Source organism: Typopeltis vanoorti, chromosome 13, assembly GCF_054136105.1.
Source record: "Typopeltis vanoorti isolate ZY-2024b chromosome 13, IOZ_Tvanoo_1.0, whole genome shotgun sequence".
Lineage (NCBI taxonomy): Eukaryota > Metazoa > Arthropoda > Arachnida > Uropygi > Thelyphonidae > Typopeltis > Typopeltis vanoorti.
Window position 1 is genome coordinate 106,685,688 of NC_143561.1, and position 19,107 is coordinate 106,704,794.

General features: G+C 34.0%; 1 protein-coding gene across 2 annotated transcripts in view; it reads left to right on the forward strand.

Moving 5' to 3' along the window:
• Nucleotides 1–19,107, forward strand: part of Cul2 (cullin 2) — a 427,362-nt gene that overhangs the window by 355,822 nt on the left and 52,433 nt on the right. For both annotated transcript variants that reach the window (XM_090403159.1, XM_090403160.1), the window contains 2 exons: nucleotides 1,812–1,878; nucleotides 16,537–16,733. In XM_090403159.1, the coding sequence (XP_090259285.1) occupies nucleotides 1,812–1,878; nucleotides 16,537–16,733 (264 nt within the window). The remainder of the gene's footprint in view (nucleotides 1–1,811; nucleotides 1,879–16,536; nucleotides 16,734–19,107) is intronic.

Genomic DNA, 19,107 nt, shown 5'->3' on the forward strand with positions numbered 1-19,107 from the left:
CACTTTCCTAGTTACATAGTGATCAGCATTCATTATAATAAAATTATGGAGACAACTACCATGCTAGAGTAATAACTTCAATTTAATATAAACCAAAGTAGTTGCTCACCATTTTGACCTCGCAATTTATCGCTCTGTATTTGGTCTTTAGACCTTGCCAAAAGCCAATATAATAACTTTGGTTTACAAACTCTTTGTAAACAAAATCAAATGTTTTTTTTTTTTTTTTTTTTTTTTTGTGTGTGTGTGTGTGTTAGTGGTTTCCATTTGCAAAGTGTTCACCCACCTTTGATCATTTGATACATTTTTCTTTTTTTGGTAATACTTGTTTAGCCTTCTTTAAAAACCAGAAAATGTTGACAGTCCCTATTTGGTTTTTATATTATTTCATACTGGACCAATCTGATGATATCACTGAGCAGTAATATAGTTTAGTTAGATTGCTGTATGATAGTATGTTCTCTATGAATTTTGTCACATGCAAATACATGTGTTTATGTTACTATTTACATCATTATTAGGTTGTTGTCATCATCATGCATATCAAGGATTTAGGCCTAGCATGGCCTGTTCTGGCCTTAGACGTCATTGTTTAAGAGGATGTCCTGGTTTTCTTATTATTATTCTTATTCTTTTATTCTCTTATTCATATTTTCTTATTCTTATTCTCTTTTATTATTAGGTTGTCATTCATATTATTGTTACCTGCCATTTTTTTCCAGTTTTTTCCATACATTTTCCTAGGTTTTAATCTCTATTCTGTTTATCAGATCTCCAGCAAAAACTAGTTTTCATGTCAATGTAATTGTACTTTCTAATTATCAAAAAATCTGTCTGCTTCTTTGTTATTGGCATGTGCTTTAGGGCCTGGCACAAAATCTCATCATATCATTGAAACTTCCTCTTCAAGAAGTTTATTTTCATAAATCATGTTAAATGCAATAGTTGTTTTGCCACCTATCCTTCTTGCCTGAGTAAATTAATGTACTATTTATAAGAATATTACCTTTTTAGTATATTGCAGTGGTGTCCATAACATTGATTGCTAAAATTGTATTCATATATATCCACCTTAAGACAGCAGTTATCAAGAATGCACTTTGTTAAAAATTTGTGTTGTGAAATTCAAAGCAAAATGCTGCTCACATTCTTAACAACATTACCAAAAGGATATTCATTCTTAGAAATAATTTTGCTTGTATGACTCCACTTGATGGATTCACAACTTTCATATAGCATAATGCATGTTGTATTGAACCCTATTCCACTCTTCAATATTCATGAAAAAGACAAAGGTGCACATTCAGTTACTAGTTAGTAGTAGTCGTAATGGTAATGTGAACACATAGTACTTGTTTTCTTTTTGTCTATTAGCAAAACACAGTGTGTGTTGGTTATGTGAATAAATTTATATTTTCACTTCAGTTTTAAATTTCAATGTAAATAAATAAATCAAAATTTATTTATATATTTAAATTTATAATCAAAGTCGATCACGGGTAGATATTTATTGGAGAAGTACTGTGTAAAAAATTAGTGGACACCTCTGGTCTATTGTGTCTTAGTAATACTAGTTATTTGAATATAGTATCCTTTTCTTACTAATAGACTGACTTAGTAGAGATTTGTTTCACAAGTCAGTGCTCTTCACATTCCTTATAGGCTCTGGGCAGGTCTCAAAACATATCTAGTTTTGATGGTTAGTTAATCTATACCCTTTACCAGTGTTATCTAGTATTCTGATACAATTTTAATTTATTTTGGTCATCACAGAAGACTTAATTGAATGAACTTGAATTTTTACCTTTTAGTTTGAAGACTTCTATAATAGTAAATTCAATGGAAGGAAATTGACATGGTTACATCATCTTTGCAATGGTAAGTTTCATTTTAACTTTCCTAGATGTAAACAGTAATCAGTATGTAATGTAATTTCCATATGTGTCTTTTTTTTTTTCTACATTGATGGTAATGATAAATATTTTTATGATGAATATGTTGAAAAAAATTCAATTTTTATCTTCTTTTAATGTATTTTATTTTAATCTTCTGGTTCCCATCTGCCATACGGCCGCGGGAGGGTAGCTATATGCTACCATTCTAGGGAGAGATGATTATGAGCAAGGTGGTTTCCCGTTGCCTTCCTTGCCGTAAGTATTTATGACTGTAACCTGTGGGTTCACGGGGCCGGTTTGCCTGCTTGCTGGATGAAAAACCCCAGATAAACTGGCTGAAAAAACCCTGCTGCCCACGCCCAAGACCGGCTAACTTGGCTATGGCTGAGGAAGATCCTTAAGCTCCTCACGTGAACCCACCGGTTACAGTCATAAATACTTACGGCAAGGAAGGCAACGGGAAACCACCTTGCTCATAATCATCTCTCCCTAGAATGGTAGCATATAGCTACCCTCCCGCGGCCGTATGGCAGATGGGAACCAGAAGATTAAAATAAAATACATTAAAATTAAATAAAATTAATTAATTTAATTAAAATAAAATAAATAAGTTAATTTTTATCTTGTGTGTCAAAAATGCACACTTTTTAGTTGCAGTACAAAACGGTTTAAGTATCCTGTTGAATTCATTTTGCTCATCTTTCTATAGCCATATATCTTTGCTCTGGCTTGATGAATTTTAATAAAATTTGGTATTTCAGATCTTGACTAAAAAGTCATCTCAAATTTAGTTTAAATTAGAGTTGTTAAAGGGCAAACTTTTCAAAATGATAAAAAATTCTGTTCTGGCTGAATACAATTTAATGCATTTAAGCATTTAGAGTCTGTTTAAAATTTGTCAATTTGGACTTAAATTTTATATACCCCAATTTGGACTTAAACTTTGACTTAGTGACATTTTTTGAATCATTCTTTCACTTTAGTGAAAGAATGATTCAAAAGTTAGGTTGTGTATAGTAATAAACTGTTCATATTGTTAGATTGTGATAGAGTGGAAATTTATGTATTCCTATCTGATCACAGTCTAACATGCTTTTTTTAAACAAAAGAATGAGATAAATACAGTAAATTGCCTCTAAGTGTAGAATAAGTATTATGTATATATAAATCAAGTATGTTCTGTTATGAAAAGGTTAATTAAGTATGTATTTTGTGCCATTTGTAAACATATTTAATTTAGTATTGAAAATGTAAAGCATTACCAGAGCTTTAGAAATTAACCTCTGCAAAAGGATTATAAAATGTGAGCACAAATCCAACAGTTGGGGGGGTGCCAAGTCCAAAGGTTAAGGAGTCGTAATGCAACGGAGGGTTCGCCCCAAGTAAACAATGATGTCATAGTACGTGCAACAAGCAGGGCAGACGAAGGATGCCATGACGTAAAAGTTCGCAAAATATCGAAGGGGGCGAGAAGCGACGAGAAAAAGGAGGGAAATATAAGGGTCATGCGACCCTGAGACAAGGCTTTTTCTTCCCTGGATTTCCTAGTGTCTGGTTCTTGTGCGGTGGCATGGGGCGCGAGTCTCTTCGATGTCGCAAGTGGCCTAGATGTCGGAGGACGGGACTCGATAGGCAGCTACGGTCTTGGTGGCCGTATTCATCGCGAAAAGAAGTTTCCTGTGAACCTATGAAGCTCTAAAGATTCGAAAAGGGAAGATAAGTAAACTTTGTTTGTGTTATGCTGAATAGGAATAAAAGATTTGTGTCATGTTAACATGTTGTAAAAGGGACATTTGTGATTTAGGATAGGATTATATTGCTAGGACTTTAGAAGAATATTGAATTTATGTTAATTATCTGTCGTGTTTAAGTTGCCTTTATATTGAGTGAAATTAAGGATATGTTTAGAGTAAAGAATTGGCATAATATTAAGAGATTGTGAAAGATATGAATGTTATCTTGTGTAGTCTGACAGAGCTACAGAGTTTTAGATCGATTGTGAAAGTAGTACATGAATAACGCATTAGCGAAGGTTAATATAATTCGTACTTTAGGAAGCTACTGTATGTTAATTTATATGTGTAACAGTAGTGTTTGAATTTTATATACCTTGTCTGAAATTCCCTTAAGATGGGATTTATTTTAGTGTTCATATTTGTATCAACCTTTGAGTATGATAAACCTTGCTTTTGATTCTAATAAAGACTTTCTGTGATTTCTGGAATCTGATGCACCGCTTATAAAGTATTAATACGAACCTATGCGGGATATTTGAAAAGAGTAAAATTTGGTCACGTCTGTAGAGTTAATTGGTATCATTAAGTACTGTCCAGTGATTACCTCTTGGTTTTTAATATTAAATAATCTAATAGCGCTAAGTGGCGCAGCGAAACAAATTTCTTGGCGTTTTAAGAGGGGTAAATCTCAGACACTCTGGTACTGCCTCGATCTCGAGGAAATTCCATTGTCCCTCAGAGGTACCACGTGTTACCTGATAGAGTGTATCAAGGAGATATAGTAAAGGGTTAAAGTAGTTGTAATTGAGAAGAGAGGTTACAACATAAATGGCAGGCAGCCGGTAGAATATAAAGATAAGAAAAAGGAAAAAGCTATACAACAATATAAGTCAAAATGGCACTTGTTTTAGTTATGTGATAACGAATGGTGTCCGTAAAATGTGCTATTGCAAAATGTGCATCTCTATGGTGCATTCATGAAGATTATTCACATTTGCTCTTCAGTTAGAAGACCTGGATTTTAATCCCATCTAGGTTGTAAGAAATTTTTATTAAAGGCAGTGAACTAGTAGAATGCTATTACAAAATGTACACTTGCATAGTGCAGTCCTGAAGATTATTTGACATATTCTCTTTGATTAGAAAGCCTAGATTTGAATCTCATCTAGGACATAAGGAACCTTCATATGAATTTCATTAATGAGTGAACTAGTTTCACAAGAAGTACAGTTACACCCTGAGTTACGTAAGTAATGCATTCCGTAAACCTTTACATAAGTCGAATTTGTAAATTACATACAATGAAATGTTCAATGGCTACTCATACCACTGTCTTACATTAATTTTTTTGCCATTAATCAGTTATTTTCCATTTTTAATTTTTGGGGCAATTATAAAAAAAATTTATCAATTGTATTTAAATAATATACATACTGTAATGAAAGTATGAAAAATACATAATATAAAAGAATATAAAAACAAACTGAAATATTCACTTTTCAAATAAAAAAAATGTTTTGTGATGGCTAAGTTTGACTGTTCTAAGGAATACTGTTCTGCTGGAAGTTTTACCCCTTTCGATGTTGAGGCTGAGGGTAGTCCGGGTTGTCATCTTGACTTTGTTGTGAACGGCATCTCACAAACATGTCTAGAGTAGATACATTCCATTTTAAGGTTAAAAAAAACCCAACGAAACTAGCAGTGATAACAAGTGACTGAGCTAACTGATTGAGGTATCTACTACTGTACTGCAATAAGGCTGTCAAAGACACACCTGTGCAAAGCCGCAAACATGTTCATACACACTAGTAGATTTATTACATAACTGTAAATTTACGCAAGTCACATGTTACATAACTTGGGGTGTAACTGTAGTAGTTTTTCATTACTGTAAAGCAGTTAGATAACATCCAGTTAGAGAAGATACTTTACTAGGACATATCTTTGCTGCTTTTGGTAATAATTACAACCAGTATGCTGTTGAAAACTACACCTTCTGACAATTGTCAGAGACCATTTAAGTCTACTAAAATGAAAATATATGTAGAAGTACTTTGATTTTGTACCAGTGATGTTGAAGCTCAAAATATTAAGTGTCAGGATATTGCTTCACAGAGACAGGTGATAAAGATTTTTGCTTAGTAGTTGTTTTTTATTATATAACTTAATTAATTTTAATTTTAAAGAGTAATATAAAGGAAGTAAAGAATCTTTTGTTCACCTTTTCCTGGAGTCTAGATGCAAGGTATTTTATAGAATAATTTGTTGAGATTTCTAATTTTAACACTTATTTCCTTTAACACTTAGTTCATTTCACGAATGCATAAGCACCTATAAGATTTATTCTTCGTGTGTCTGTATTTTATTTTATTATTACAGGACAATTGTTAATTGGATTTCATCCAAATTGGTATTTAAAATCCTTACAAGGAAAAAAAAAAACTTAATATATTGGAATAATGCCACTTTTGCTAGATGCAGTTTAATAAACTGCATGAAGTTAGAGAGAATGTTTCAAAGAACAGTAGTAGACAGAATGAAAGAGATGTGGGGGTTAGTTCAGTGGGTTTGAAACTGGACAGTGGATGATGAATAGCACCTACTTATGTTCTTACAGTCTGCAGAAGAAAGTCGAGGAATTGTGGTGACCTGTTCAAGTAAAACATTGCCTGTGAAAAAACCTGTAAAAGGTAATATACCCATTCCTTACCTCACTTGTAGTAGGATGGATGTCAAAAGATTAAAAAGATGATATGCAGTAGGATGGTGTTATTTCTGAAGCAGAGTTAGAGAATACCATCAGGATCAGAAGATGTAGTGTCTATGCTATTCTGATTTCTTGCTGATGAAAGATTAGATGAGGCATGGAGTGAGCTGTTCTTAGTAATGAGAGAAGTAATTTGCTATGGTCATCTCTGCAGGAGTTGGAGAATTATGTGGATGTGCTTTATATTTGCTTTACCATCAGAGTGAGTGAAATATGAGAACATGATAGGAGAGAAGTTGCATGCTGGTTGAATAAGGGTCAGTTTTTTTTTTTTTTTTTTTTTTTTTTTTGTTCTTAAAGGATCATGACCTTTTTGTAGCTGTTACAAGCTGCAGTGTAGGCTCAGTATGGAGCTGGAATGAGAGATGAAATTCTCCATTCCAGTTAGAATTATTTCTTTAGGCAGAGATTGTGTGTATTTTCAAGCCACTTGTGATATACTGAAATTGTTTTTGTAGACTGCCCTGGTATATGTTGGAAAACCAGTGTTTGGAAAGCAGTTGTGAATTTTGAGTGGAATGAGAGATGAAATTCTCCATTCCAGTTAGGTTTCTATTATATTATTTCTTTAGTCTAGGGAGATCTTGCGTGTGGATCATGAGAATGAAAACAGTAATTAACTTGTGGAAAAGCAGTTGAAATTACTTTAGCCATCTTATTTAGCACTTTTATAATGCTTTAATTAAAAGGCTGGCTTGGTTAGGAATCTTTAATAGCACAGAAACCTTTAGAAGGTTCTGGTCTTAATAGGAGAAATGACAGCTATTATATGTTTGTTCTGAGAAGAAGTGTTCAAATTATTGGCTGGTATTCTGATAGGTCATTGCTAACTGTAGTTATCTTAGCATACCTTCCATCTTGTTCAATAGCATCAGAGAATAGGAGCCAGTTAGAATTGTGAACAGTGATGTAAGGAAGATGACTTTATTGTTCAGATTATAGTAAATCAAGCATTACAGATAAAGAAGTCTGGGTGGTCTAATTTGGAGAGTGAAACAGAGATGTGTCAAAAGAATGCTACAAAATGCAAGGAAATTTTGAATCAGAATGGATTAAAAAGAGGGAAGTGAAGGATTAGCATTCTCTGGTGCAGGTATTTCATCTGACCAAACCCATGTACTGTCCCTGTGTCAGAACAATCATTTAAAGTGCAGTTTGGACAGTTTTGGTGATTAGTAGTTATGGTTGCCAGTGAGATTCTGTTAGGAATAACAAGTCAAATTATGATAACTAAGTGATGATGCATGTCATTAGAATTTTGGCCATGACTGTTGGTGAAGTTAATGTGAAAATGTTTTTTGAATAAATTTTTTTGATGTATTTTTAATATATAATGACCTTTTTTATTTGTTGTGAGACTTTCTATTTTGATCTACAATCCTGCCATATCTTTACATGATGACTTTCATGGTGTAATTTGATATCAGGAAAATTGATTACTGAGAAAGGACATATAGGAGGTGAAGTTGATGTGAAAATGTTTTTTGAGTAAATTTTTTGGATGTATTTTTAATCTTATGACCTTTTTTTATTTGTTGTGAGACTTTCTATTCTGTTCATGAGTGTTATCCCTCCTTGGACATATAGGAGGGATAACACTCGTGAACATGATCTTAACACAGGGACTACTCTGTCTGGTCTCCTTTTGATGCGTGACCATTGATCTTAATTCATTTTTCATAGCTACTTCTCTCTTTTAGAATGAATTTTCCATGTCATTGTTTCTCAATAACTCTATCTGGTAATTTGAAAAGTATGTGAATGATTTTTTGTCTTCTTCACCCATAGTGCTATGTAGTAGGTTACTGACCTTCTGAGAGTAAAACTTCTTATAAAAAAGAATGATCATTTCAACATAGAAGTTATTCAACAGGAATAAATCGGACTTTAACATAAATAGTTTTACATGTGAAAGGATTGGAGTGCATTTGTGTCTTTATTAGATGATAAATAAATTTTAGACTGAACCACATTAATCCTTCATATGCTTATGAAGTCTTTCTGTATCATACCTTAATGTTTGGAGTTGTAGATGAAGTATGTCTCATAACACACATTGAAATTGCATATGTTAAGCTACAAACTATCACTCAGTCCTCCTCATCAGGTGTAAAAAATTTGATGCCTGCAGGGGAACACGTAAGAATTAACTGATGGTCAAAAAAAAAAAAAAAAGCCATTGAGTTAGTGAATGTTAAAAATTACACATGTAGTTTTATTTGTAATTACACCAGTAAAGCAAAACATAGCCTACTTTTCTTGTTCTTCATTTTCTGGTATAAATTTTATTAACACTGACAGGGGAATGTTCCATTTACTGCAAATATATATTTCTTTTTTAGAAAGTATCAATGGGGAACAAGTCAACAACTCGAAGAAGAAGAAAGTCGGAAGAACTAAAGATAGGAACCATCAATACAAGGAGTATTAATGGAAAGGAAATCAAACTTGGAGAAGAATTGAAAAAGCACCACATGGACATAATTGGCATTACTGAGACAAAGAAGGCAAACAGATGAGATCTTACTAAATAATAAGTATAGAATGTTATATTCAGTCAATAATGATCGAGGAATGGAAGGAGTAGCGATAGCATACAACCAAACACGACGATAAACATCTTGATTGGAAGGCAGTTTCAAATAGTGATGTGGGCACACTTCAAAATGGGAAAATGGACAATGAAACTTATTTGTGATTATGGTACCACAGAATGTTCTAAAGAAGAAGTCAGAGAAATTTTCTAGCTATTAGAGCAGGCTGGTGACATGAAGAAAAATGGAAAAAGTGCTTTTTGGAGATCTAAACAGCAGAGTAATTAATGAATCCCACCAGGCATATAGGAATATTTGAGAAAAATTTGGAGAAAAGAGATAAGCTAATAATAATGGTATTGACTGGATTTCTGATCAGGACGACTAGTCATTACTATCACCAACATAAAAATGTGCATAATTTCACGTGGGAGAAGACACAAGAAATAAGAAAAGCCTCATTGAATACGTCATTGTTGATAGTGGTATCTTCATGCTAGTTCAAGATACAAGAGTGTACAGATGATTTGGAATTGGAAGTGACCATTACTTAGTACTCTTTAGGATAAAAATGGATATTACATTGAAAAGAATAGTATATAAGAAAATTTTAAAAAGAATTAAAGTTGAGCAGCTTTTACAGGCAAACTGTAAACTCAACTATATAAGCATTATTGAAGAAAATTTGAAAGAGTTTCAAAACACGAACCAAACCTTGCAGTCTCAGTGGCAAACTCTGAAGAAGACATTGATTCACTTAGGGAGGTATGAGATGAAGTTGTCAGTAAGGATAGAAAAATAAGAACCAATGGTGGACACAAGAAGTTAAACAAGCAGTTCTGGAAAAGAAAAAAGCATACCAAAAGGTTCCTAGCAAATAAGTCAGCAAATGGCTAAAAGAATACAGAGAAAAATGTAAGAGAACTAAGTTATGTGTAAAAATAGCTAAACAAAAGTCATGGGAAGACTTTGGTAAGAATATAGAAAATAAATATCAGGAAGGTGGCAAAATGTTCTGGATGCTATTGAAAAAAAGCTAAGAAATGGAGGAAAGAGTACTGCAAAAGTACTTTATCAAAGATGATAAAGGTGACATGAAAATTAAAGATAAGCATATCCTAGGTGCCTGGAGTAATTACTTGGAAAGACTTAAGCAAAACAAGCAGTGACAGAACCTATCTATCCCATCCTTCTCGGCCCTCCTAATGAGGGGTTACTGGCATATTAATGCAGCCAGTTCACCACTCCTCTGCTGCATCCCCTAAGGGCGATATTCCTGACTGTATCCATGTTCACGTGCCGGTTTGTCTGCTTGCGGGGATGAAAAATCCCAGATAAACTGGGGGGGGGGACCCTGCTGCTGTTCATGCCCAAGACCGGCTAACTTGGCTATGGCTGAGGAAGATCCTTGAGCTCCTCACGTTGTCGACGGGAATCGAACCTAGGACACTACTTCCTCAGGCATATGGTTGCAAAGTGCATAGCCACTAGGATAATCGTGCAGACATTGTGACAGAACCATACTAGAAAATTTCCAAGAGGAATGCAAAGAGGAGTACATATCAGTACCTGAAGAAAAAAAAACCATCAAAAACTTGAAATGTGGAAAAGCAGCTGGAGTAGATAATATTCTACCAGAAATGCTTAAGTGTGGAGGTATAAAAGTTTTGTAGTGGCTACACTGCATAATTCAGAGGACCTGGTCAGAAGGCCAAATTCCAGATGATTGGAGTAGATCTCTAATAATTCCCATCTAGAAAAAAGGGAATGAAGCTGAATATGAGAATTACAGAGGAATTTCTCTACTACGTGTTCCAAGTAGGATTTATGCAAGCGTACTTGAAAAGAGGTTGAAAAAATCTGTGGAAGAGAAACTTAGAGAAGGACAAGCTTTGTTCAGGTCAAATAGAGGTTGTCAGGATCAGATTGTCACTTTATGACAGATAGTTGAGAAATCATAGGATTATAACAAGGATAATGTACTTAGATATTGAAAAGGTATATGACAAGGTGTCCAGAAAAAAGCTTTTCAAAACACTACAGTTTTATGGGTTGAATAAAAAAAAATTGGGGAGTGAACAGATGGCATCAATGCCAGAATCATATTAAAAATGAAGATCTTAGAAAAGAACTTTCATAGTTAGCATTCAAGAAGTGAGCAGAACTAATCTGAGGTGAAGAAAAGTTAGCAAAACAGGTACTTGATGGAAAGATGGTAGGGAAAGACTAAGATCTAGGTAGGTTGATTCAGGCCAAGGTGCCTTAGAAGTACAAAATGTTAGATATGACAATATTGGAGCACTGACAAGTAATAAACTAATCTGGAGGAAAATTGTGAATAGGAGATTAATAATAATGTAAACTTAATCATGTATTGCTCATAGTAGGCTGAATATCCTTTGGGGGTACATATCAGGAAACTGATGATAAATTTCATTCAGTAAAATTGATTTCAAGTGATTACTAATACTTGTTACCTGTCTAGATGTCCAAATGAATGACACCTCTTTTCTCCAATCTAAAGGTTGTGAGTGGACTTGATTCCTATTGCGCTTTGGATGTGTGTGGAATGGTTTTGAGGTGGCAGAGAATTATTTATCTATTAATCTTTGAAGTTTTAAACTAACCATTCTCCTTCTCTCTTCCATCATCTATGTGGATGATGATGATGCCGAATGAACTCTTTCCACTTCTGTCTGTCCCGGGAGAATCCGAACAATTCTGTTTTAGTTTGGTGTTGCTTGTTGTGATTTGGTTTTCAGGTCCTCTTTTATTTTGTCTATCCATCTAATTCTGGGCCGTCCTTTGGATCTTTTGCCTTCCATCGTTGTATTCAGGGCATTAGATGGTAGTCTTTCTGTTCCCATGGCCAAACCATTGCAGTCTTCTTTCTTGGATTTTGTCTATTATTGTTATTTCTTGTTTTAGTCATTTCCTTATGTCTAACCATTACAACTATCCATTATTATTGTTATTATTATTAGTAGTAGTATCTGACCTCCATGGAGTCAAACTCATTGTGGGAGGTACACACTATCACACACAATGCTCATCCAACCATGCCTTAAACAGATTCAATGTGTTGCAACATACTCAGGCAATGCATTCCACTCACACCCTCCTTATACCATTTCCAGCAATGGCCTCTTGTTCTACTCCCCTCCCATTCTATGAAAAATCTCTTCCATGTCAACCTGATAACAACCCCTGACTAGCTTATATGTCTCAGTCATCGCCTCCCTCCTCCTCCTATTCACGAGACTTTGCAATTTATATGCTCTCAATCTGTCCTCTTACTCCACATTCCAAAGACCACTGACCACTTTTGTGAATCTTCTCTGGACTCTTTCTAACATATCCTCGTCACCATGATGAAAACCCCCATGATCAAATCTGCGAAATAATCCATGGCAGGCCTCATCAAGCACTATACAGTGACATCATAGCCTCTTTATTTCTGCATCTCTTAGTCCTCTGCATCATTGCCATTATCTGATATGATGTCTTTACAACTTGTGCAATGTGTCCCCCTGAATTTCAGGTCCTTGTCGACCACCAGATCTCCCATCTCCTCTATCATTTTAAAGTTTCCCCACCAAGTGTATACTTTGCATCCCATCATTGCTTACCAAATTTCAAAACCTTACACTTTGCAACATTGAACTGATAGTTCCGCTTACCTACCCATCATGCAATCTATTCAAGTCCTTGTGTAAGCCCATAACATCTGCTTGACTTTGCATTATCTGCAAACAGCTGCATATCAGTTTAACCCATCCCATTATCATTAATATACAAACTGAACAACAATGGGCCCAGAATTAACCCCTGCAGTACACTACAAGTGACCTTCCTCTTTTGGGATACTGCACCCCATATACAACTTTCTGATACCTATCTGACAGCAAGTCACTGATCCAACTCAGAAGTGAGTTATCCAATCCCATCCATTTGAATTTATTTAAAAGCTTATCATGTGGCAGTCTGTCAAAAGCTTTTGCAAAATCTAATGCATACTAATGCTGCTGCCAATTCCCTTAAGATTCTTAATGATCTGAGTCTTGAATGACAGTGCATTTTCATCAATACTATAATCAGCATATCTTCCTGCTAACTAAATGCTTGTTTAATTTTTTATGATACTGAAATTAATATTCATGCATACACCTAACAAATTTTATGAACAAAATTTTCTTTACTCCACAGAACTGTAATCATCTTTCATATGATATTTTCAGTCATGAGAGATTAATTTCCATATTTCAACAATTTTTTACAAGGAAAGAATCTCTTTCCTTGTAAAAAAAACTAAGTACTATCACATAACTGTTAGCTTCATACCTTGTTTAATATGAAATGGAGTTCACTTAATAACTGACGAGAGTTTGTTTTCTCTGAGTATCTTCTCCATAGTTACCTCACTTAGAAGTTATTACAAGAATTAAACTGAAAGAGATTTCAATACTGCCAGAACAGTCTTCTTAGAATATCTTTTCTAATTTGTTGTATCTGCATTAGCACTCCAAACCATAATTGCTAGGATTTTCATCTGATAGCATGAGAGCAACTTAGACAATTCAGTCTTTTAGACTATATAGTTTGAGGCTGTGTGAAGTTTAATCTGAGAGAAAAATAGATAGGTTGTGACTTTCCTACATGTTCCATTTGGTCTTGACATGACTGCATCATAATTAGGTCACTACTGCTGATTTACATACTGTGGGAGAGATTAAAGGGAATTTAAAAGTTAAATATTTCCATTTCTTTTTTTAATGTATTTGCCCACATAGGAATCTTCTTGTAAGAATTCAAGCATAGATAATCAAAGACCCTAACTTTAAATTCTTACATATGCCCACAGCAGGAGTCAGACTTACAACTTCTTGTTGAAGAGCAGATACTTTAACTGCCTGACCAACCAGGCCAGCATGAGTATGCAGTGAATTATTTATTTTTTTTTATTTTTTCATGTTATAAGGTTAGTAGATATCTAATTGGATACTAAATAAACAAAAATGGACTGGAAATTTTTGATTTAGCTGACCAAAAGAATGATACAACAAGATGAATTGCCATGCTGATTGAGAATCATCTGGTTATACAAGGTCCCTGCTGTTTTTGTAAGGGGACCAGGATGAACATTGAAAAGTCAGCTACTGGAACAGACTGAAACTCAGCAGGAGCAAAATTCAAGATAGGCACCATCATTGTAAGAGCTATCAATGACAGATTGGTGGAACTGGCAGGATTAGATTAGAGAAGTACCATATCAGCATAATTGGTGTTACGAAATAGTTAAGACAAACAGGCAAGATTATTTTAAATGAAAACTACGAAATGTTATATTTAGGTAATAATATTCAACACTAAACACAAAGATGGTCATTTTGGCAGTCACTTTCAAGTGAGTGATACAGATGATCATCAAAATGGAGACTTAACAGTGAAACTTATTTGTGCTTATGGTTCTGCTAAGGAAGAAATGGAGAATTTTTTTAGTCATGAGAGGATGTAACTGCAATGAAGAAAAAGTTGGTCCTTGTTGGAGATCAGAGCAGAAAGTAAATACCAGACATATAGAAATGTTTTGGGAAAATGCAAATGCAGAGAAAAGAGCTAAGCTAATAATAATAATGGTAAGTAATTCCTGGATTTCTGTTCAGGATGTGGATTAGTTTATTACAGATACCATGTTCTAACCTAAAGATGTACACATGAAGAGAAGGTACATGAAATAAGCAAAGTCTCATTCTCTATGTTATTCTGAATAGTTCTCTCTTCATGCTAGTTCAGAGGAGATTTGAAATAGGAAATAAAAATGAATTCTGTTTTCAAATAAAATGTGCAAAATCACAGATCTTTACTTTATGCAAATGATATTGTACTCTTAAATAAATCCAGAACATTTCTGCAATATTCCTTAGCTAAATTGAATACTGGTTAAAAGTTTGGTAAGAAAATCAGCATTATAAAAAGACAGACTGAAAATAGGCTAAAATGTTGAAAACATCAGCTTCATCCTGAATGGGCCTATAGAACAAGTAAAACATTTCGGGTATTTAGGTACAAATTTTAATGAAAATTGCAAATTAAATATGATCAATAGAATAAGAAAAGATGGTGAGGAGGGGTCAATTAAATTTATATGAAATTAGTCACGCTATAAACTATCTTTATACAAGATACTATCAAAGTAAGTTTTAGCTTACTGGAATGAGAGTTTTGAGAAAATTAGAGGAGCCAAGAGATGGCATGAATGGCAGAATCATATTTAAAATGATTATTTTAGGAAGGAACCTATTTTGTTATCATTCAGCACTGTGTGAGCAAAGCCGTTTCTTAGCTGATATAGTCATCTAAATTTACGCAGCAGGAAAGGAAATGTAAGGAAAATAGGTGTTCAGTGTTAGGGGAAAAACATACAGAAGAATATCAAGATCTAGGTAGATCGATGCAGCTTGAGGTGCCTTAGAAGATGGAAATATAAGGTCTGACAATATTGGAGTCCAAAAAATAAGACGAATTTGAAGAAAATTGCTAATAGGAAGTTAGCAATGATATAAACTTTTCATGGGGGCACTATCATAGTACCCTATATGTATCTTCTTAAGAGTAGTGCATATCGGGAATTTGATGAGGAGGAGGAAATTGCAAAATGGTGTATCACATATTAAACTAGAGGGTATTATGGATCCATCCATATTTTATAGCTAAATATAGAAACTAAAAAAAAAAAAAAGTTTTGCAATTTACCACAAAGCTTTTGAGAATATAACCTTCAGCATCGGTTTGCACAATTTAAAAGACATGAACTCTGCCCAGGAGCCCATATGCCCACCTTTTATTAGGGCTTAAATTAGGTTTCATAGGCCTAACAGCTGTTTTGAACTGTTGGTTCTCATTTGAGACTAGGCTGAAACTTAAAGAGAGCAAAAAAAAAAGTCTTCAGTCCCGTGGCAGAAAGAAGTAATATATTAAAATGGGGAGGGTGTTATGGATCCATCCATCTTTTATAACTAAATATGGAAACTTAAAAAAAAAGTTTTAAAATTCTTTAAAGCACAGCTAATAAGCTCTCTGGTAAATTTCTTAGTTTCTGTGTTTGGCTATAAAATATGAATGAATCCATAATATCCTCCATTTTTTTAATATCTTTCTTATGCTGAATCAAAGCCTTTCGGCTCCATACTTTAGTAATAATGTATCGCAATATTATTAAAACACTCTGGGTGAAAGACAGTTACAGCAAGTTTCTTGCTTGGTCACATATCTTTGTTTTTATTCTTTATCCCTAAGTGCAAGCAATTCTTGGAGGATAAAAACAGTAATATAATTTCTTGTCAAGTTTATTACTTATGTCCAATAGTTGATAAACAGTCCCGCCCGACTTTACAAACTTGCCAAGCATTTCTGCTGGCCTGGGTGGCCAAGTGGTTAGTATATACACTCTCCAATCCAAAGTTTCTTTACCTGATTTATTTTATGTACTGTAATATTGAAAGTTTTTCTTGACTAAAAAAAAGCAAAACAAAACTGCTTTAAAATGTTAATATCATATACCGCCCTTATTTTGCTTCTTGCTTTTCTTTTTTTTTTTTTTTTAGCTGAATTGAAATTATGCTATCTAAAAAAGCCTTATATAGTAACAATGGGGACATACCAGATGGCCTTACTATTGCTCTATGAAAATACAGATAAACTAAGTTATCATGACCTACAAGAAAATACAAGGCTAAATGAAGATCAGCTGAGTAAGCAGTTGCAGAGTCTTATAGAAGCTAAGCTGCTTTTAGTAGAAGAGGCAAGATTATTATTATTGCAATTTATTTTCTTTTACTATTGTCATTTGATTATATAATAATGAAAATAATCTTAAAAGTAGTTTTGATCTTGAACATTTTATGTGTGCTCATCTAAATACAGAATGTATAAGATTGTCTCTCAAGTACAAAAGACTAGATAAAAATATACACTTCCATTCTATGCTGGCTCCCTAATGTGGACTTGGAGACCTTGCAAAGTTTCAGGTCTTCTTAGTTTCATATCTATTTATAACAGAAAATGAGGTGGTAAAAAATAAATACACCATATTTTTGAATACTATAGTAAGTCCTCGACTTGCACAGATTTGAGTTATGTGGATTCATAGATCCACTTTTGCAGTACTTGGACTTATGACCAGCAGCAGCAGCATCTATCATGTGCCACTGTGAAAATAATGCGTGGCTTCCTAGTAAACTGATGCACAGCTAATAGTGTGTTCGCGATTTTTTTTTTTTACCTTGAGTGTAAGTTAGCGAACTTACCTAGTATTTATATTGGAAATAATATATAAACCATAAATATGTTGTCGAGAAATGTAAAAGCGATATGAGCTCACAGTGGTAAGAAGAGACAGGTTATTATTATTATTAAGAGGGACTTATCAGGGAGGCCACATACTACTTGCATTGGCTATCATACTTGTTCTAGAATTCATTCATACTACTTGCACGCACACAACATCCAATGGCAATCCATTCCAATCATACATCACTCTATGAGAGAAAAGTCTAGCCCTCACCCTCTTCTTGACAGCACTCATTCTCAACTTCCAAGAATGCCCTTGCATTCTTTCCTCACTCACCATAACATGAAAAATTCCACCTACTGAAATCCTGTATGATCTGACTATTATCGACTGTTGGTTAACATAATGATAAAATTTGGATTATGTAGTACATAAGAAGTTCACTGGCAATACAATCCACAATCGTTTCCAAGAAAAAAGGCATATTAATAGGAGAAGTGAGAAAAAATATTGGCGATTGGATTGAAGACATGCTATAGCAATGAATGCTGTTAAGTCTTATGCTTATACAAGAAAAAGCCTTGGATCTTTTTGAAGAACTAAGGTGTAAATGTAGTGAGAATGTTGTTGGTGATATATTTATTACAAGCCCATGGATGTTTTCAGAGATTTTAGGGGCGTGTTAAACTACATAACATCAGTGACTGGTGAGGATGATTGTGCATACACTACATTTACAGCTGGATGAGACTGAATTATTTTTTTGGGAAAATGCCAGATTGATCTTGGATATTATAGGAAGGAAAAAAAAAAAAAAAAAAAAAACAGAATTTGAGGTAATGAAAGGACAGTTTTATGTTTCTTTTTTGATGAAAAATACTACTGAAGGCTGAAAAATAAAACCATTATTAATTTGTCATAGCAGAACTCAAAGATCTTCAAAAATATTAGGTGTCGTTACCTGTTTCATGGAAAAATATTACAAGGAAAAACAATCTATCCTTTAAAATATTCCTGCCAAAGAATAATGCAGCTGGTCACCCAACAGCCAGTCCCATTCCGTACCGGGGTGCAATTAACCTGGTATGGAACGGGTTAATTACACCACCGGGTTCGATTATACCGCCACAATTTAGGGACAGTATAATTGAACACGTTCATAAAAAATAGGGAATAAATAATACACTGGACTTTTTGGGCACAAAAATTTTGCACCCACGGAACGGCCCTGCCGGCAGCTATATGTCACTGTGATGAAAACATAAAGGTAATGTTCATTCCTGAAAATACAACTTCTCCTTCAACCTGGACCAAGGTGTTCTACCTAAATGCCATAAGAGAATACTTCAGACCAATCAGTGAAGGACTGATTAGATTAGATTAAAGGCCTAGTATCCAGACACTAAACAGTTGATGGAAAGGGTTTGGAGCAGTTACATGCTATAAGCTGATTTATGGGTTGTGGGGGGGGGGAGCTACAGTAATGTAGACAATTACTGAACGAGTACTTCAAGATGTCATGAACATCTGCATGCAGTTCAACATTTAAATGATTAGCATGTATGTATTCATGTGATTCATATAATTGAATATGTACTCAAGTTTCATTTTCTCATAATTTTCTTTTTCATAAGAAGAATCTATTTAGCTTAATTATCCTTTGAAACGTTGAAAAATACATCATATTTATAACATATATATATATATATATATATATATATATATATATATATATATATATATATATATATACAGGGTGTTCGGGATAAATTTGACAGTTTCGTAAGGAAAAAGAAAATCTTCTTTGTATCTATTAAATTTAATGAATTGACAAAAAAACATTACAGGCAGAGTTAATTACAATACTATCAACAAGATTTACTCA